Raw genomic sequence first — 14,776 nt, forward strand, 5'->3', positions numbered from 1 at the left:
CTCTACTCTACTGACCAGGAGTAGATAATTACGCTGTTCTGTTCCGATGCCTAATTACATTATTGTCCCTGTCTGTTTTCACATTTATCGTGTGTGTCCTACCCTAATGACATATTTACATTTAATTGTCAATACATACTATTTCTTTCAGGTGCCACGTGTTATCATCGACTCGCATGACAAGAATGGAGAAGAAAGGGGAATATACTCTACTCGCTTTGTGCGCGTGAGGTAAGCCACTGACACAGAGGCAGTATTTTAATTAAGGTTAAAAGTGGTATTGAAATTGTGATTGTTGAACTCTATATTTGGTTAGTTCAATGGGTAGGGGAGGCTTCGTGTAAACAAAGTTTTCCCTGGATATATATCGCCCCCAGTACTGGGGGGTCCTGTGCGCATCGTGCGGCTGGCACCATCCATGTGTGTACGATGGGATCCACTGTATACATATGGGCGGTGCCCAATCGCACGATGCACACAGGACCGGTCCCAGTACTGGGGGCGATAATTTTCCGTTTTCCCTAGGGCCTGTAAACCCGGGCAGGTTCATGAGTTTTCTCGTAAACAAACAAAAAAAGTTCAATACACTACGGTGGTTGCTGCTCAGCCATTGGCATGTTTGGGTTTGACATCTCCCCCTTCTTTGTTGCATATGTACCAACTTTCAAATGTAGTTGTAGGAAGGTTTTAGTAATCGAAAATGGCAAAAATATTTCGATTACGTCTTCAGAGTAAGGTTTTAGTAATCAGGAGTTGGATTGGGATCAATCTTGATTGATATCAATCCAAATCGCCTTGAATCAGGCTAGATCGGATGGATTTGTCCTTGCTTTTTATAAAAATCAATTTATATTATATTTTTACCCTTGGGTCGTATCAATGGATCGGAAGTAGTGAGAGACACATATTGGCCAATTTAATACCGATACTTAACAATGCTGCAGACCCACAAACCCTATTACCAACATCTCCATAGGGAATTCACTCTACATGGTAAATCTTGAATTTCTACTATCTAATTTTAAAGGTGCAACAAATAATTACTTGAGCACAATTCAACCAAGCTCTCTCGATTGTTATAAAGTTTAGACCAATGAAAGGATGCTAAGCTTAGAGTTGTCTGGACTTAAGAGAGATGGGTGGTAGGTAAGGGATCAATACTACGGCATCCCCTTTTTCTCCTTCCTGAAACTAGAGGTAAAGGGATCATTTTTTTTTTGATATTTTCCAAGGACAGAGGATTCAGCACTGCTGCAACAATCACATGAACCCAATCTCATTGGAAGGTGATGGGGTGTTTTATTCTCTGGGCACGATTTGCAACTACTTTGTTTTATAAAGGCACCCACCAATGCTATCCAAATTTTCAATTTTGTAACCAGTGCAGTAGATTCTGTCTCTACTACTATATTGTTAAAAATAACAAAAATGAAAAGAACTAAACTTAAAACATGGACAGTATAGAGAGAGAGAGAGGAGAAGCCGGGACCCACCATGATATGCAAATTATCTAAAACTTTTGAGAACGATCCATCAAGCATGGTGGAGCAAGGAATAGGATTTCCTGAAGGAGATGGGCTTAAAAAAGATCCTAGTGTTACCAACTTACCATTAAGAGAAGTCATGAAACCACTTGTTTCATGTCCTTTTGCTTGGGAAGAAGATGCATATCGTCTATACTCTGCAGACATTTGGCTTCAAATGAGATCGACAAATTTAGTAAGTATAAAAAAAAAAAATTGAGCAGTTTAAATGAGTTTCTCTCTTTTCTTTAATTCTATGGTTCAGAATCTTTTCATTGAACGACAAAAACACAACTCTGGAACTCCTCAAATATGTGGTTTTCTTTTACTGAGAGTTGAGTACCGTTAGTAAGTAGCTCATCTCATATCTTGTCCTGCATTGAGCATGTCTCTATTGAATTGAATCTGAGTTTATAAAAATATCCACTTTCGGGAAATCCAAAAATTTTCTTCCTTCTCCATCATCAACTAGAACATGCCCCCGGTTTATATCAGAAAGTAAAACATGTCACAAAGACGCAGCAGCTGAGACTGTCTGAGAAGCGGCCACTTCCAAGTTCCAACACAGTTTTGAGTAAGCCAAGTTTGTCAGAAGTTGTTCTTCGCAGTGTCTGTCTCTCACATCTATCGAAAGATAGGATACAAGAAAGAAAGAATCTGTGTTTGATGATTATGGACATCAACTCCTACACATTCCCCGTGAAACTATCGACAAGGCACGCCCACACCAACCCTTCTTCATCAGCCACCACTGTTTGGGTCTCTGGCCTCTCTGACACTACACAGAATCGACCTTGAAGCCTCGAGCAGACGATCATTCCCCACTTTATGCTTTTTCAAACAAATGTTATCAAGGGGTACTCTATCACACAATCCCCCACTTGGTAGTCCTGTACAATGCCTTTTCAGAGTTTCATTACTCATTCATGCAATCACTACATGAAACAACAACAACAATAACGATCACGACCACGGCTTAAATTATTAACATTTTGCATGGCACAGCTCTGATGTTTGTTTCTCAAACCATATCCACTTCCATTTTCTATGTCCCTGACCTGTCTTCAAGTACCGAGAGACACCGAACCATATCTTCTTCAAATGAATCCCCCAAACCCATCAAGACACTGTTGCAGCTCTCTGAATCAGCTCCCTTGTTCTAATAATTATGTCTTTAAAGGAAGGCCGGCAGTCAGGGTCACTGCTCATGGTCATTGCAGTAATGGTCAGTTTCAACAAGGATTATTCAAGTTTCTGGGAAATCAGGAGGAATGAGAAAGCATCAGTTCAGGGACAGAGCAGCTGTACCTTTGCCAGCAATCATGGATGATGGATGAGACTCGGGGATCAAGGCCTTCTGGTATGTCTAACCGACGATCCATGAAACCTACAACACCAACAACCTACAGAAATGCAGAATGGTTCAGCAGAGGTGGAGCACCAATTTTAACTAATTTGTTGCATCAATTTTGATATAATACAGTAGAAGCTTTGATAATCTCTCTTTGGTGGTATACTGTGTAAGATAGAACAAAATTGTTGTCCTTTATGTTGCACAAAATTATAATATACACAATTATGCACTTTTTTTTTTTTTTTAAAAAAAACCCTGTAAATTTTTCTCCTATTACACAACACAAGAAAGTTGAAGAACCTTGATAAGAATTTTTAGGAATGCAGCTCAAAGAGAACTTCCATTTAACAGAAGAAACTTAATGTTATATGCTTTTTGACTTTGAAATTGTACCGTATTCTACCTTATTTTTTATTTTATTTATTTTTTGTTATTGCTTCTTTAGCCTTTTAGTGAAGGTGGACTTTGCCACCAAGATTTCATTAATATAGGTCATAGTGGAAGGGGGCAAAAGTTCACGGGTTCGAGTCTGGAAACAGCCTCTCTGTAAAAGCAGGGGTAAGGCTGCGTACATTATGACCCTCCCCAGACCCCGCACTGGTAGGAACCTCGTGCACTGGGTACGCCATTGTAGTGGAAGGGAGGCAAAAGTTCTATGCATGATGCATGGAGATAGATCTCTATGGGCCGTGGTTTCTGCTAGATTGGAGGCTGGTTTGGCCATTCAATCAATTGGAAAGATATATTGATCTTTGGTGAGGCCACGTTTCAAGTCATATGATGCATCCAGGCCATACAGCCTACCATCTTATGGGTGTTTTTCAACCATTTTGCAAACTTTATTTTGATATGTGATCAGCTTGACATGTAAAGGGTGACTGACAATGTCAAACAAGATTTGAGCACCAACTGAGCTGCCACATGGCATAAAAATAAAGGCACATGGACAGAGGCTAATTCCAGAGACCAATGAGAGAATCCTCAGAGTCTATGCATCAATATAATTTGTGGACTCCATAATCTATTGAAACACCCCACAAAACACTCCTCATCCCCCCCCCCCCCCTAAAAAAAAAAAAAAAAACCTTTTTCTATGTGTAAGAATGTATGATATGTTAAACAAAGCCTATCACATCCCATATTAAAAATCTACATCCTGCTGCATCTAACATGAACAACAACAAAAACAACAACATAGCCTCATCCCAAATGGGGTCGGCTACATGGATCCTTGCTCTCCAATCAGCTCTATTTGTAGTCATATATGATACAAGTCCTCAGCTATACATGTCTTTCCTCACCACTTCTCCTATAGTTAATTTAGGCCCGCCCCTAGCTCTTTTAGTTTCTTCAATCTGAATCAAATCACTCCTTCGCACTAGAGCATCCCAAGGCCTCTATTGCACATGGCCATGCTACCTCAAACGACTTTCTCGTAGCTTATCCTGTGTTGAAGCTACTCCCAAATCAGCTCTAATATGGTCATTCCTTACCTTGTCCTTCCTAGTTTTACCACACATCCATCTCAACATCTTCATCGCAGCTACACTTAGTTTATCTATTCGACGCTTCTTAAATGCCCAACATTCGCACAATACATCATAGCCGGGTTGTATGATAGTCTTATAAAATTTTCCTTTAAGCATTAAAGGAATACACTGATCATTCAACACTCTGGACGCACCTCTCCACTTCTTCCATCCTATTTTAATACCATGAGGCAGAAAGTATAATCAACAAACCACTGAGGCTACGAAGAAGATGGTACCTTCTTTATTTATGATTGAACCATAATACCTAAAGTGATCACTTTGTGGAATCTCCCTCTCATCAATATTAACCACCTCATAACCTACCTAACGTTAAAAAAAGTCACACACCATATACTTCGTCTTTGTTCTACTTATCTTAAGACCTTTTGATTCCAAGGTTGATCCCTATAACTCCAACTTGGCGTTAATCCCAACTCTTGTCTCATACACCAAGACAATATCATCAACAAAAAGCATACACTAAATCATCCATGATAAGTGCAAACAAATAAGGGCTTAAAGTTGATCCTTGTAATTGGGGATTCACTACCACGCTAGTCACCACACATCATACATATCTTTAATTATGTCCACGTATTTACTTGAAACCCTTCTCTTCTCTATTATATGCTAGATTAACTCTCTAGGGACTCTGTCGTATGTATTTTCTAGGTCAATAAAAACCATATGAAGAGTAATGGGGGGAGGGCAGAATTGCAAGGGGAAAGAGGAGAAACCGTGAGAAGAAGAAGAAGAATAAGAGGGAAAATCAGAATTGCAGGAGGGAAAGAGGAGCAGGAGGGGGGGAGAAGGAGGGTGCACACGCACACAGCCAGAAACTCAATTCATCCTTTTGGTTATTCAATTCTGTTCTCATTCCTCTCAAAATACATTCTTTTAAAAACTCAAAATCAAAAAAAGAAGAAGAAAATAACTCCCTAACAACTACTAACTCTAAAAATAAAAGACAAACCAAAAATAAACTAAATGCAAGGCTGGTAGGGCTTGGGCTTGGGCCTGAGATGGTATCTCTTGGAGTATCCAATTGGGCCTGGGCTAGGGCTAGTAGGAGCAGCCCCCAAATGTCCAGCATCTAAGAGCTTTCTTGCCCTCTCTAAATCTTTGCATGAGCCTCCTAAGAAAATAGCTTCCATCGTGGATCTTCCTGGCATAAAACCAAATTGGTTCTCCAAAATAGTAATTTCTTTTCCAAAGTGAGTTTCAATAACCCTAACCCGTAGGCAAGTACTTCCCATTGGTATCTCCCTCTGGGATGGTGTGATGGGGGTGGGGGGAGGGATTAAGATACAGATACTACAACTGACCCCCTATACAATGAATAACATGGTGGAAATAAAAAGAATAAAGAAATTTCATTCTATACCCTTTTGGGCAGACAACATTATTTTCAGTTATAACTTCCCCCCCCCCTTTTTGGGTAGAATTTCACTTACAACCATGGTTCAAGAACTCGGTCAATTGGTTTCGACCGAGATATCTCGGTTTCGCAAGAAAATGAGACGAAACTTGGTACAAGTCAGGTTTCGATTAGTTTCGACCGTATTTCGCACATTTCAGTAGTTTCGACTAAAAAATATCAAGTTTCGACCAATTTTGACCAGCCTAATTTCGACCAGTTTTGACAGCACATGACCTGTCGAGTTTTGCCCAAAAATACCAGGTTTCAACCTGGTTTTGGATCTTTTGGTCCAAATCTGGGAAATCTCGGTTTCCTGGCTGGTCGAAACTGGCCTTGGCATGGAGATTTAGAACATTGCTTAAACATTCACTTGTCAATAAAAAAGTTTGGCTGACCTATTAAACAAGTGCATATCAACTTAACCGAGAATGAAATCAATAAAGAGCTAAACTAAGTAAACAAAGTAAAGCTACAGTACCATGGGGAGGGGGGGGAGGGGGGAGAGGAAATTGTCATGTTAATGCTTGTAAAAAGGTTCCTAAAGATCTTTCTAAACTACTGCTGCTTGATGTTTTTAGTCTTCCTCGTGCATCAATCATTCTTTCTAGTTTCCTCATGCAAGGAAGACCAACATGTCCTATCTATGATTTTAGGCAGTGCATCTAACACCTCCTTACCTAAACCTTGGGTAGTTTATCCCTCATCAAATTCTTCTTTAGCATTATTACCATCCACTCTTTCAAAGTAAATTTGCATTAGTAAGAACTTGATGAGCTACTTACCTGAAAAAATCAAACATTATGATGCCCCATTGACCCGATTGTGTGACATAGCTACTTGATCTATGAACAATTCCTCGGTGACATCACCTCAACTATCTTTTGATTGATGAAACCAAATTAAATCTTAGGAAGGGACCAAGCATTATCCTCACAGGGACTAAGGGCAATGTGTCTTAACAATTAAATATCATCTCACAAGTTATTAATTTCCCAACAGATATAGCATGTAAATATAACACCAGCAACATGCAGTATATACCTCTAATAACTAATAATATATAAAGTTCCGTTCAAAACATTAGATATAAAACTATGTTATAAATTGTGCAACCAATACAATATCCACAAGAATATTAATTAGACATACAAGTTATTTATTTTATAAAGTATTAATATAAGGAGTGCCAACAGTTTTTTTTTTTTGGTAACTAAGGGGTGCCAACAGTAGAGATACTAATTAATACATAGCATTTCCACCTTTGAGTTATTACAGAGCCTAAATACATACTCCATGTCTACTACGTCGCACCAGTATCTGTTATATTTAATCATGATGAACCACTCCAATATTTTTGCCCTCTCATAAAACAAAAGACATTGTTATATTTGATTCAGCTGGAAACAACAGTATCAAAAATGTACCTGCAAAGAGTTTAAGTGAGCCCATGGAATGGATTCAGTCATTAATTCCCATAGAATGACACCGAAGCTGAACACATCGGACCTGCTTCAGTAGGAAAAAACACTATTTATCAGCAAAACAATGCCATGGAACTTCCCCTCCATTAAGTATTGAATATCCACTAACTATATGGATCGGTAGTTGGGCTGATTTGCAGGCAGGATATAACCCAAGACTTAGAGACAGTAGGATTGAAACCTCTCAACTGATGTTAAAACTCAGACAGAAGCTTGAAGTTTTAAAAATCGTCAAAACTGTCCATGCATACCTAAAGTCTCCCAATTTTTTGTATCATCAAAATTTTGGGTTTAGAACCATCTGTGAGGGGCCCACAACCGAGAGGCCCAATCCCGATTATTTTGTGGCTATGTAATCATATAGTGGTTCAGAATTCAGATTCATGGAGGGTGATGGATTGAGTCCATAAAAAAATTTCTAATTCAATACGAAACAACTTTAAAGAAAAATATAAAAATAAAGACGGGAAACCCATTGGCCAATTTTTAGAATGTCTAAATGCTTCAACCATTCAGAAGATTACTTTTCATCCGAAGGTTCATTCCGGAGCACTTCAGGTGCCATCCACTGGGGCTGCATTGAAAAAGAAAGACGGATGAAATTAGAACTTTCATGACAGGCCTTGGATAAAAAGTTCTGATCATTAATACAAGAGTGTAGATGCTGAAATTATTACAAAGGGAATACGATGAATGATAATATCAATCATATTTAGAGTTTGCTGGATGTTCAGGGATGAGATAGAAAATGCAAGCTAAAAAAATAAAAATTGGGAAGATCCATACTGTCCCTCCTCCAGATTTTGCGGTTAAGAAGGTAGCATCCTTCAACTTTGATAGGCCAAAATCTCCAACCTGATGAAGAGAAAGTGAACTGACTCATAGAAACCACAAGAAACTCCTGCATCTTCTACAGTACATAGTAGGAACAAATGCCAATAATTATCAAGAATAGAACCCAACCACCATACCTTGACTGTCCAGTTTTTGTCAACAAGTAAATTTGAAGATTTCAGGTCTCTATGAACTATTGGAGGATTCCGGTTATGCAAATAGTTCATACCCCGGGCCTGAAACAAGAAGGATTCAAAAGCCATTCTAAAACTTCAAGGCCCACCTTGAATGGCATCTCATGTTTATGGAAAGTGAAGAAGATACTCACAACATCAAGTGCCATCCTCAAACGCCGTCTCATATCCAATGACAGATTGTTCCTCTGTAACGTTTTAAATAGGCTTCCCCTGTTAATAAGAACAAAATAAATTGTATAAATGACTGGCAAATTATTTATCTAGGAAGGCAAGAATATAAGAGGGTGCAGAACAGATTCCTATTTAGGCTCATTTGGTATCAGCGCACGGTAGATTGATTCCAAGTCCAACATGCAGAGAGGAGACTGTCAGCTGACTTTCACAATTAGGTTGGGCTATTCACAATGAGGGAGCTGGAGATCTGACATCAAATCCCCATTGAAGTTGAAATGGATGGCAAAACCACATATATACTCGGGTAAAGACCATGGCTTGTTTGCTTCCTGTTTCTTTTCTTTATTTGTCTTTATGTTTGTTGATGAGAGATTTCATTAAAATTACCTGGGTAAGAACTCTGTCACTATAGCAAGCCGTTCAGGGGAATACACTGCCCCCATGAACAGCAATACATTTGGATGTCTCAGTCTTAGCATTATACCAATCTGAAAAAAAAAGCATCAAATGATAATTCGTTATCAAATGCTTCTAATACAACTATAACAAACAATTACACCCTTCTTGAAACATTATTGTACCTCTTTTTTGTAATCCAATAAAATTCCCTCATGATATTCATTGGCAAAGTAAACTTTTAGAGCAACATCCTGATAAAAAAGAAAAAGAAACATAATGTCTCATGCACTGATGTTATTTACTTCTCATTTGCAGTAACTACTAATGAGACGAAATTAGTCAAATTCATGCAGGTACCGATCCATTCCAAATTCCTCGATATACAACACCGAATGAACCTGAAAAGTAACGATAAGCAGATAAATGGTAAACTGAATAATGAACTCAAAACCCTGAACAGGAAGGTGAACCATCGACACCTATTAAGTATGTTCTATAAGCCTCCCTATACTGAGTCTAAACTCTAAAGTCCAAATACCTGTACTAGTAAACTCAACATATACCAACACGGAAACCAATGTCAGAGACATGTCATGTTTAAAACTAGGAGGGTCAAAATTCCATCCAATTCTCCATGTTGGAAGGATTTTCCCATACATATATAGGGTACAAAACAAGAATGGATAAAAGGTAAATGGACCGTTTGAGAATACCTTGCCCAATTTCTTCCCCTAAATGCAGGTCTTCCCAATTAATCTCCCAGTCGATCATCGAGGTTGATTCTTTATCTTCATTTGTTGATAAACTCGCATGGCTACTAGCAACACTCTCCCCTGAACTCAGAAAAGTTGAAGATGGCAACACTTCTGGCTCTTTTGTTGTACCTTCTGACTCTAAAGCTTCACAGTTCACTGTATCGGGTTGTATCTGCTCCTTTCCCTTCCATTCAAGGCCTAATCGAGGCAATGGAATTCCAGTTCTGGACACCCCAGAACACTTGCAACTCTCCAACCAAGAGGTCACAGAAGGATTATTGTCTGTGGTGGAGGAACATTCCTCAAAAGAACTATTAATCCTGTGGCCATTTGAATATAGACTTTTAACAGCATAAACAGAATTGCTCTTACTAGGTTCTACGTTCTTGTTGTCCACACCAACAGTGCAGTGATCTATAGCAGTTTCTGGAACTCTTAGGGGGTTCGAAGTAATTGACAGCACACTGGTCATAGAATTTGAACCATGTTCTGCAACATTCCCATAATCTTCTCGTACAGTAACATCGGCTCCCCGTTCAAATAACTTATCTTCCTGTAGTCATTCCATAATAGTTCAACAGAACGTTATCCAGAGTAAAATGAACCAAAGGTATGCAACAAAGAGGCATATCATGACTTGTGTGAACACTGTGTCCAATAGTTCATAGGGACTAAAGAAGAAAGCAAGAGTAAATTCCAAAACAAAAGTTTAAATTCCCTTGCGTGATAGAAATAACGGAGATATACAAGTGGGGAAAAAATCAAATCTTACTGGCTTTCCAGTTTTTACTGATTCCAAGTCTTCAGTATGTAACGCTGGTTCTTCTTTGACAGTACTCACACAAGCATCTTCTCCACGTCCAAGTGAGAAGACTTTTGAGGTCTGTTCAGTTCAACAGCATATTAAATATGATCACAAGCTAAAGGATAAAATAAGAGAAGAATACTGCAAAAGAAATGTGATAGTGTAACACATAAGCACCAGATTTGTAACAGACGATGCATTTTGTGGCACCAGTGAAATGTGCGGTTGTGGTTGCCACTGAATCTTTTTCATGTTTAACCCCTGTTCTCTAGGTTGGCCATGGGCACGATCCAGATATGTTCTTACTTTTTCCGAGTATATATTACTAAATAAAGCTGCATCACTTGAGACAGTAATAACACCAACAAGCTCACCATCCTCATATAAAGGGCTTTCTGTCACTATCGCCATAAATTTCTCACCGGACCTCTTCTTAAAAGGAAACTGACCTGACCATGATCGACCAGTGCTCAATCCTTCCATGATTTTCTTGAGGGATGCATAGTTTTCTTCCCTGATAAGCAGATCACTAGCTCTTCGCCCAAGTACTTCATAGTCCTTCCATCCATAGAGTTTCTCAGCAGAACGATTCCTGAAAAAGAGAGGTCTTTTACAGCTATTATAACAAGTGTACCACATGAGTCCATCATTGTGATATTTTGAATATCAAGTACCATTGTGTTTCACCCAAAATCATTTATCTTTGTAAGATGGGCATCTTAACTGAAACCCTTTGACACCAAGAACTCGTTCTTTTAATAATTAAAAGTGATAAGAGAACTATAAGATAAGTAGGCTTAATAGGAAGAAGATTTTTAAAGCATGAAAAAGAGCTAAGAGCATTTGCTCATATATTTTGTCCATCCAGCTGATTGCCGTTTCTTAAACTTTTTTGTTAGTGGATGGTGTTTTTTTACATTTTTCTGGTATTACTCTATCGTAAGCACACTTCAAGCCATCTCCACAGAGCCATAGGAAGGTCTATTTCACCCTTTAGTTTTCCTACCAACTGTTGACATGCTATTCAATCACAGAACCTCACCATTCTCAAACTTCTGATACATTTTATGGAATAAGTAGATTAGACAGATCCTGGAAGGAATTACAGTCAACTACCAGCAATGAGTTGCTCAACTTTCCTAAATGTGATACTGACTGAATCATTGAAATATGGTGCTAGATACTTGTGATACACTCTCACTTGATCAAGCACGTGTCAGATGGTGTAGTCCTTAACATTTTTATGATTTTGGGTAGTCATCCAAGTTCTTTTTTTTCTTCTTCTTCTTCTGCTGGTAGCATCCTCAGCTATGCAGTTGGAACCAAGTTTAGTCATGGTATATCAGCCATATACTGCTTTAGAAAGTTTTTCTCTATAGTGAGAGTGTTGGTCTCTCTCTTTTAATAGTGGCTAGAAATGTTAGAGAATCTCTCCTTCCCTAGGGTGTATTACTTCTCATTTCTCATTTCTTATTATATAGGTATGTATGAAAGACGGATTAGGCAGACTTACTTAGGTCATAGTAGATATTTGGAAAAACAACAAAAGAGGGGCAAAAAATAGGTATACCTTCGAAGGCTAAGTTCCAATTCTATCTATAAACGTGGAAACTTTAACTTCACTGGGTAACATTCCGTGCTTTGTTTTACATGGGTTTACTAAATAAGAGGAACAATATTTTTGAATTATTAAATGGGAAGCTTCACTAAGAGAAATCCAAGTGGGATACAAGCATTTATTTGCCAAACAAATTTCCCACAGAAACAGTGATAATAAGTGTGACAGTAGAAGGATATACCCATTCTATAATCTGCCTGAACTATTAACTGTGACCACTTGCTTTTACCTCCCAAACAATGCAAGTGAGAATATGCCAAGTTAAAGTAAGTACAGTACAGGAAAAAGAGCTGCATGAATAAAAAAGAATGATCAAACCTATATATCTTGCTTCCTGATGCAGATGACATAAATGAATGAAAAGAATGATCAAACCTATCTCTGGATTTTACCAATGCATTTTCCTCCGTATTACAATAAGTAAATAGATATCTTTAATCTATATGTATTATAGCTACTTCAGAACTGTTCTATTTGAGCAGGTTTCAGCGCTGTGATTCTCTATTAGATTGATTGCAACTATATTTGAGCAGGTTTTAGTGCTGTGATTCTCTATTAGATTGATTGCAAACTATGTTTAATTTTAACAAAAAAGATGAAAGAGGGAAAACAAGAGAATATATAGAAAGAGATGTTACCAGTAAATGATATCCCCAGAAGAAATCCTGCAGACATGGACAGCATGTCCCATGGACTCCAACACGTTTCGGTAAGGAGTTTTCGACAATAAGAAACCTGGAAGATGATCAAAACCAGAGGAATCCGATGATGATGAAGACCTTTCTTCACCTCTTCTTTTCCTCTGCTCTTCTTGAGTCTCTCCTAACAACAATTGGAACTGCTCTCTGAGCTTCGCGTGACTCACCTCCAAGTCTCGAAATCGATTTAACAAAACTCGATAGAGACCAGCACGAGATTCTCCGTCAGCCATGGCCTTGATTCCTTGAGAGCAATCGTCGACTCGCCGTTGTCGGAGATGAACCTATCGATGCACCTATCGATGCCCTGTGACTATGGAACGCGCAAGCCGCAAAGCCCATTGGTTCTGGCCGGCCTTGACGCCTTGTACATATGTGGGCACTACTTGCTTTTTTTTAATATTTATCACATGTTCGTTCTTAGTTCTTACGCAGAGGGAAATTATTTTTAAATTTTTAAAAAATTGAATGGGGCCAGAACCGAACCGTCGGGTCCAAGAGAATGGGACGCGTGTCCCCGGACGGCTGGACCTAGCTCCGAGTCCCACGAAATCGGGGCTTGCGGGTTGGTCGATGGCTACAGGTCTAGATCTGTTGTGAGTCTGGTCCGATTCTATGACAATTTTGGTCCTCATTTGAGTTGTATTTACGAGAGGGCCCTTCCTTACATTAGTATCATAGTAGTTTAGAAAGATGAGAGAGGTTGCTTATACTCAAACTAAATTAGGTTTCTTGTAATTATTTTGTAGCTTAGTGTAACAATCAAACTGATAAATTATACGCAAAAGTTTTCATACACGTCTGTGCATGTGTATGATCGGCATTAAATACAGTTAGATTGGCATAATTGCTTATCCAAAATGACAAAAACAACCTTGCCCTCCCTTTTTGATTGAATGGATAGGGGAATCTCCCTTGTATGAATACCTTCCCCCTGAACTATAAGAAAATCTACTACCGACCCCAACAACACTCAAAACTGTCATATATCCTTTATAATTTAATTTGAATTTTTCCCTTGTATAAGAATTACACTTATGATTTCTTAAATTAAACAAAGGAAAAACGAAAACGGGTATTTTCTACTTTAAGCAAACGAGGCAAAGACGATGAGAAATACTCTCCCCCCATGTAAAACATTTAAACATTATTTTTTTTTCTCTCTCTTATTTATAGAAAGGTGAGGGGTTCCCAACATTGCTAGTTTAGAGGAATTTCCTACATCACACCAATGGTGATGCAAAGAATGATACCATCTACATGAGTCACCTATATAATCAAGGAAGGGAGAGAAAATAAAAAATATATAACTCATTAAAAGGCATACGTTACATTTTTTTTTGTTTTTTTTTTTTTTTTTGGTAAAAGGCATACGTTACATTGGCAGCAATAGCCTAATAGGACAGAGATTCCATATATTTCTTAAATGGAATCTCTCATGTCAAGCCAATTGGAGCTCAGAAAGGGACATTTCACATGAGGGTTTGAGAGGGCAAATGATACTGCAGTCTGCAGCATGGAGATCCTTTTCCTTTACATGCTTTGATCCCAAAAGAAATAAATAAAACTTAACATGCATTTTGAGAGTATATTTTATTGGGAGAAAAAGAAAAAAAAAACCACTCCTCCCATTAAGCGATTTTTTAATTGAAAAGAGAGTAATACTCTCACTGAATGGACCTCTCATCTTGTTAGTTCGTGCCTTTACCGTTAATAATTACATAGTTAGGACTTCGAGAATTCTCATAGCCAAAATATATATTTTTTTGGAACCAGTCTGCCAGATTTTTAGAATTTGTCCATGATGCTGTAGAGCATTGTTACCCAAAAACTTTGCTTCAAAGATTCCTTGCTGAAGCCCCTTTGCCTCAGCTTCATCTAGGATCCTACTTACTCATAATCCATAGATACTGATAAAAATTTATGGGGAAAAGAACACTACCCAGTCGCATGGCTAGGTCGATGCTTGTGCTTGTGCTTCCATTG

General features: G+C 38.4%; 1 protein-coding gene across 4 annotated transcripts; it reads right to left on the reverse strand.

Annotated features, from left to right (window-relative positions):
- Positions 1-2,582: 2,582 nt before the first annotated feature.
- Positions 2,583-13,076, reverse strand: LOC122666192 (dual specificity protein kinase shkD-like). Of its 4 annotated transcripts, XM_043862336.1 has the most exons (15): positions 12,731-13,076; positions 10,652-11,066; positions 10,442-10,552; positions 10,042-10,222; positions 9,628-9,951; positions 9,272-9,312; positions 9,097-9,165; positions 8,903-9,003; positions 8,473-8,551; positions 8,282-8,380; positions 8,097-8,165; positions 7,835-7,884; positions 7,254-7,335; positions 2,832-2,926; positions 2,583-2,724 (listed from the first exon to the last, which is right to left on the reverse strand). In XM_043862336.1, exons 1-15 carry the CDS (start codon positions 13,021-13,023, stop codon positions 2,643-2,645), a joined length of 2,091 nt encoding a protein of 696 aa, XP_043718271.1. In that variant the 5' UTR covers positions 13,024-13,076; the 3' UTR covers positions 2,583-2,642. The 4 variants fall into 4 exon arrangements, with proteins under 4 accessions (XP_043718271.1, XP_043718272.1, XP_043718270.1 ...); XM_043862337.1 differs by having other exon boundaries at positions 9,799-10,222; XM_043862335.1 differs by having other exon boundaries at positions 9,628-10,222.
- Positions 13,077-14,776: the final 1,700 nt, after the last annotated feature.

Source organism: Telopea speciosissima, chromosome 6 (assembly GCF_018873765.1).
Source record: "Telopea speciosissima isolate NSW1024214 ecotype Mountain lineage chromosome 6, Tspe_v1, whole genome shotgun sequence".
Classification (NCBI taxonomy): Eukaryota; Viridiplantae; Streptophyta; class Magnoliopsida; order Proteales; family Proteaceae; genus Telopea; species Telopea speciosissima.

What these genes read in the sequence shown, in the direction of transcription:
- LOC122666192 (XM_043862335.1), bottom strand. Translation starts at nt 13,023, where the DNA reads ATGGCTGACGGAGAATCTCGTGCTGGTCTCTATCGAGTTTTGTTAAAT. An exon ending in AATGAACCTTCGGATGAAAA is followed by an intron (nt 7,336 to 7,834) that starts GTAATCTTCTGA and finishes CTACTGAAGCAG; the next exon opens with GTCCGATGTGTTCAGCTTCG. An exon ending in ATCCATGATTGCTGGCAAAG is followed by an intron (nt 2,725 to 2,831) that starts GTACAGCTGCTC and finishes GACCATGAGCAG; the next exon opens with TGACCCTGACTGCCGGCCTT.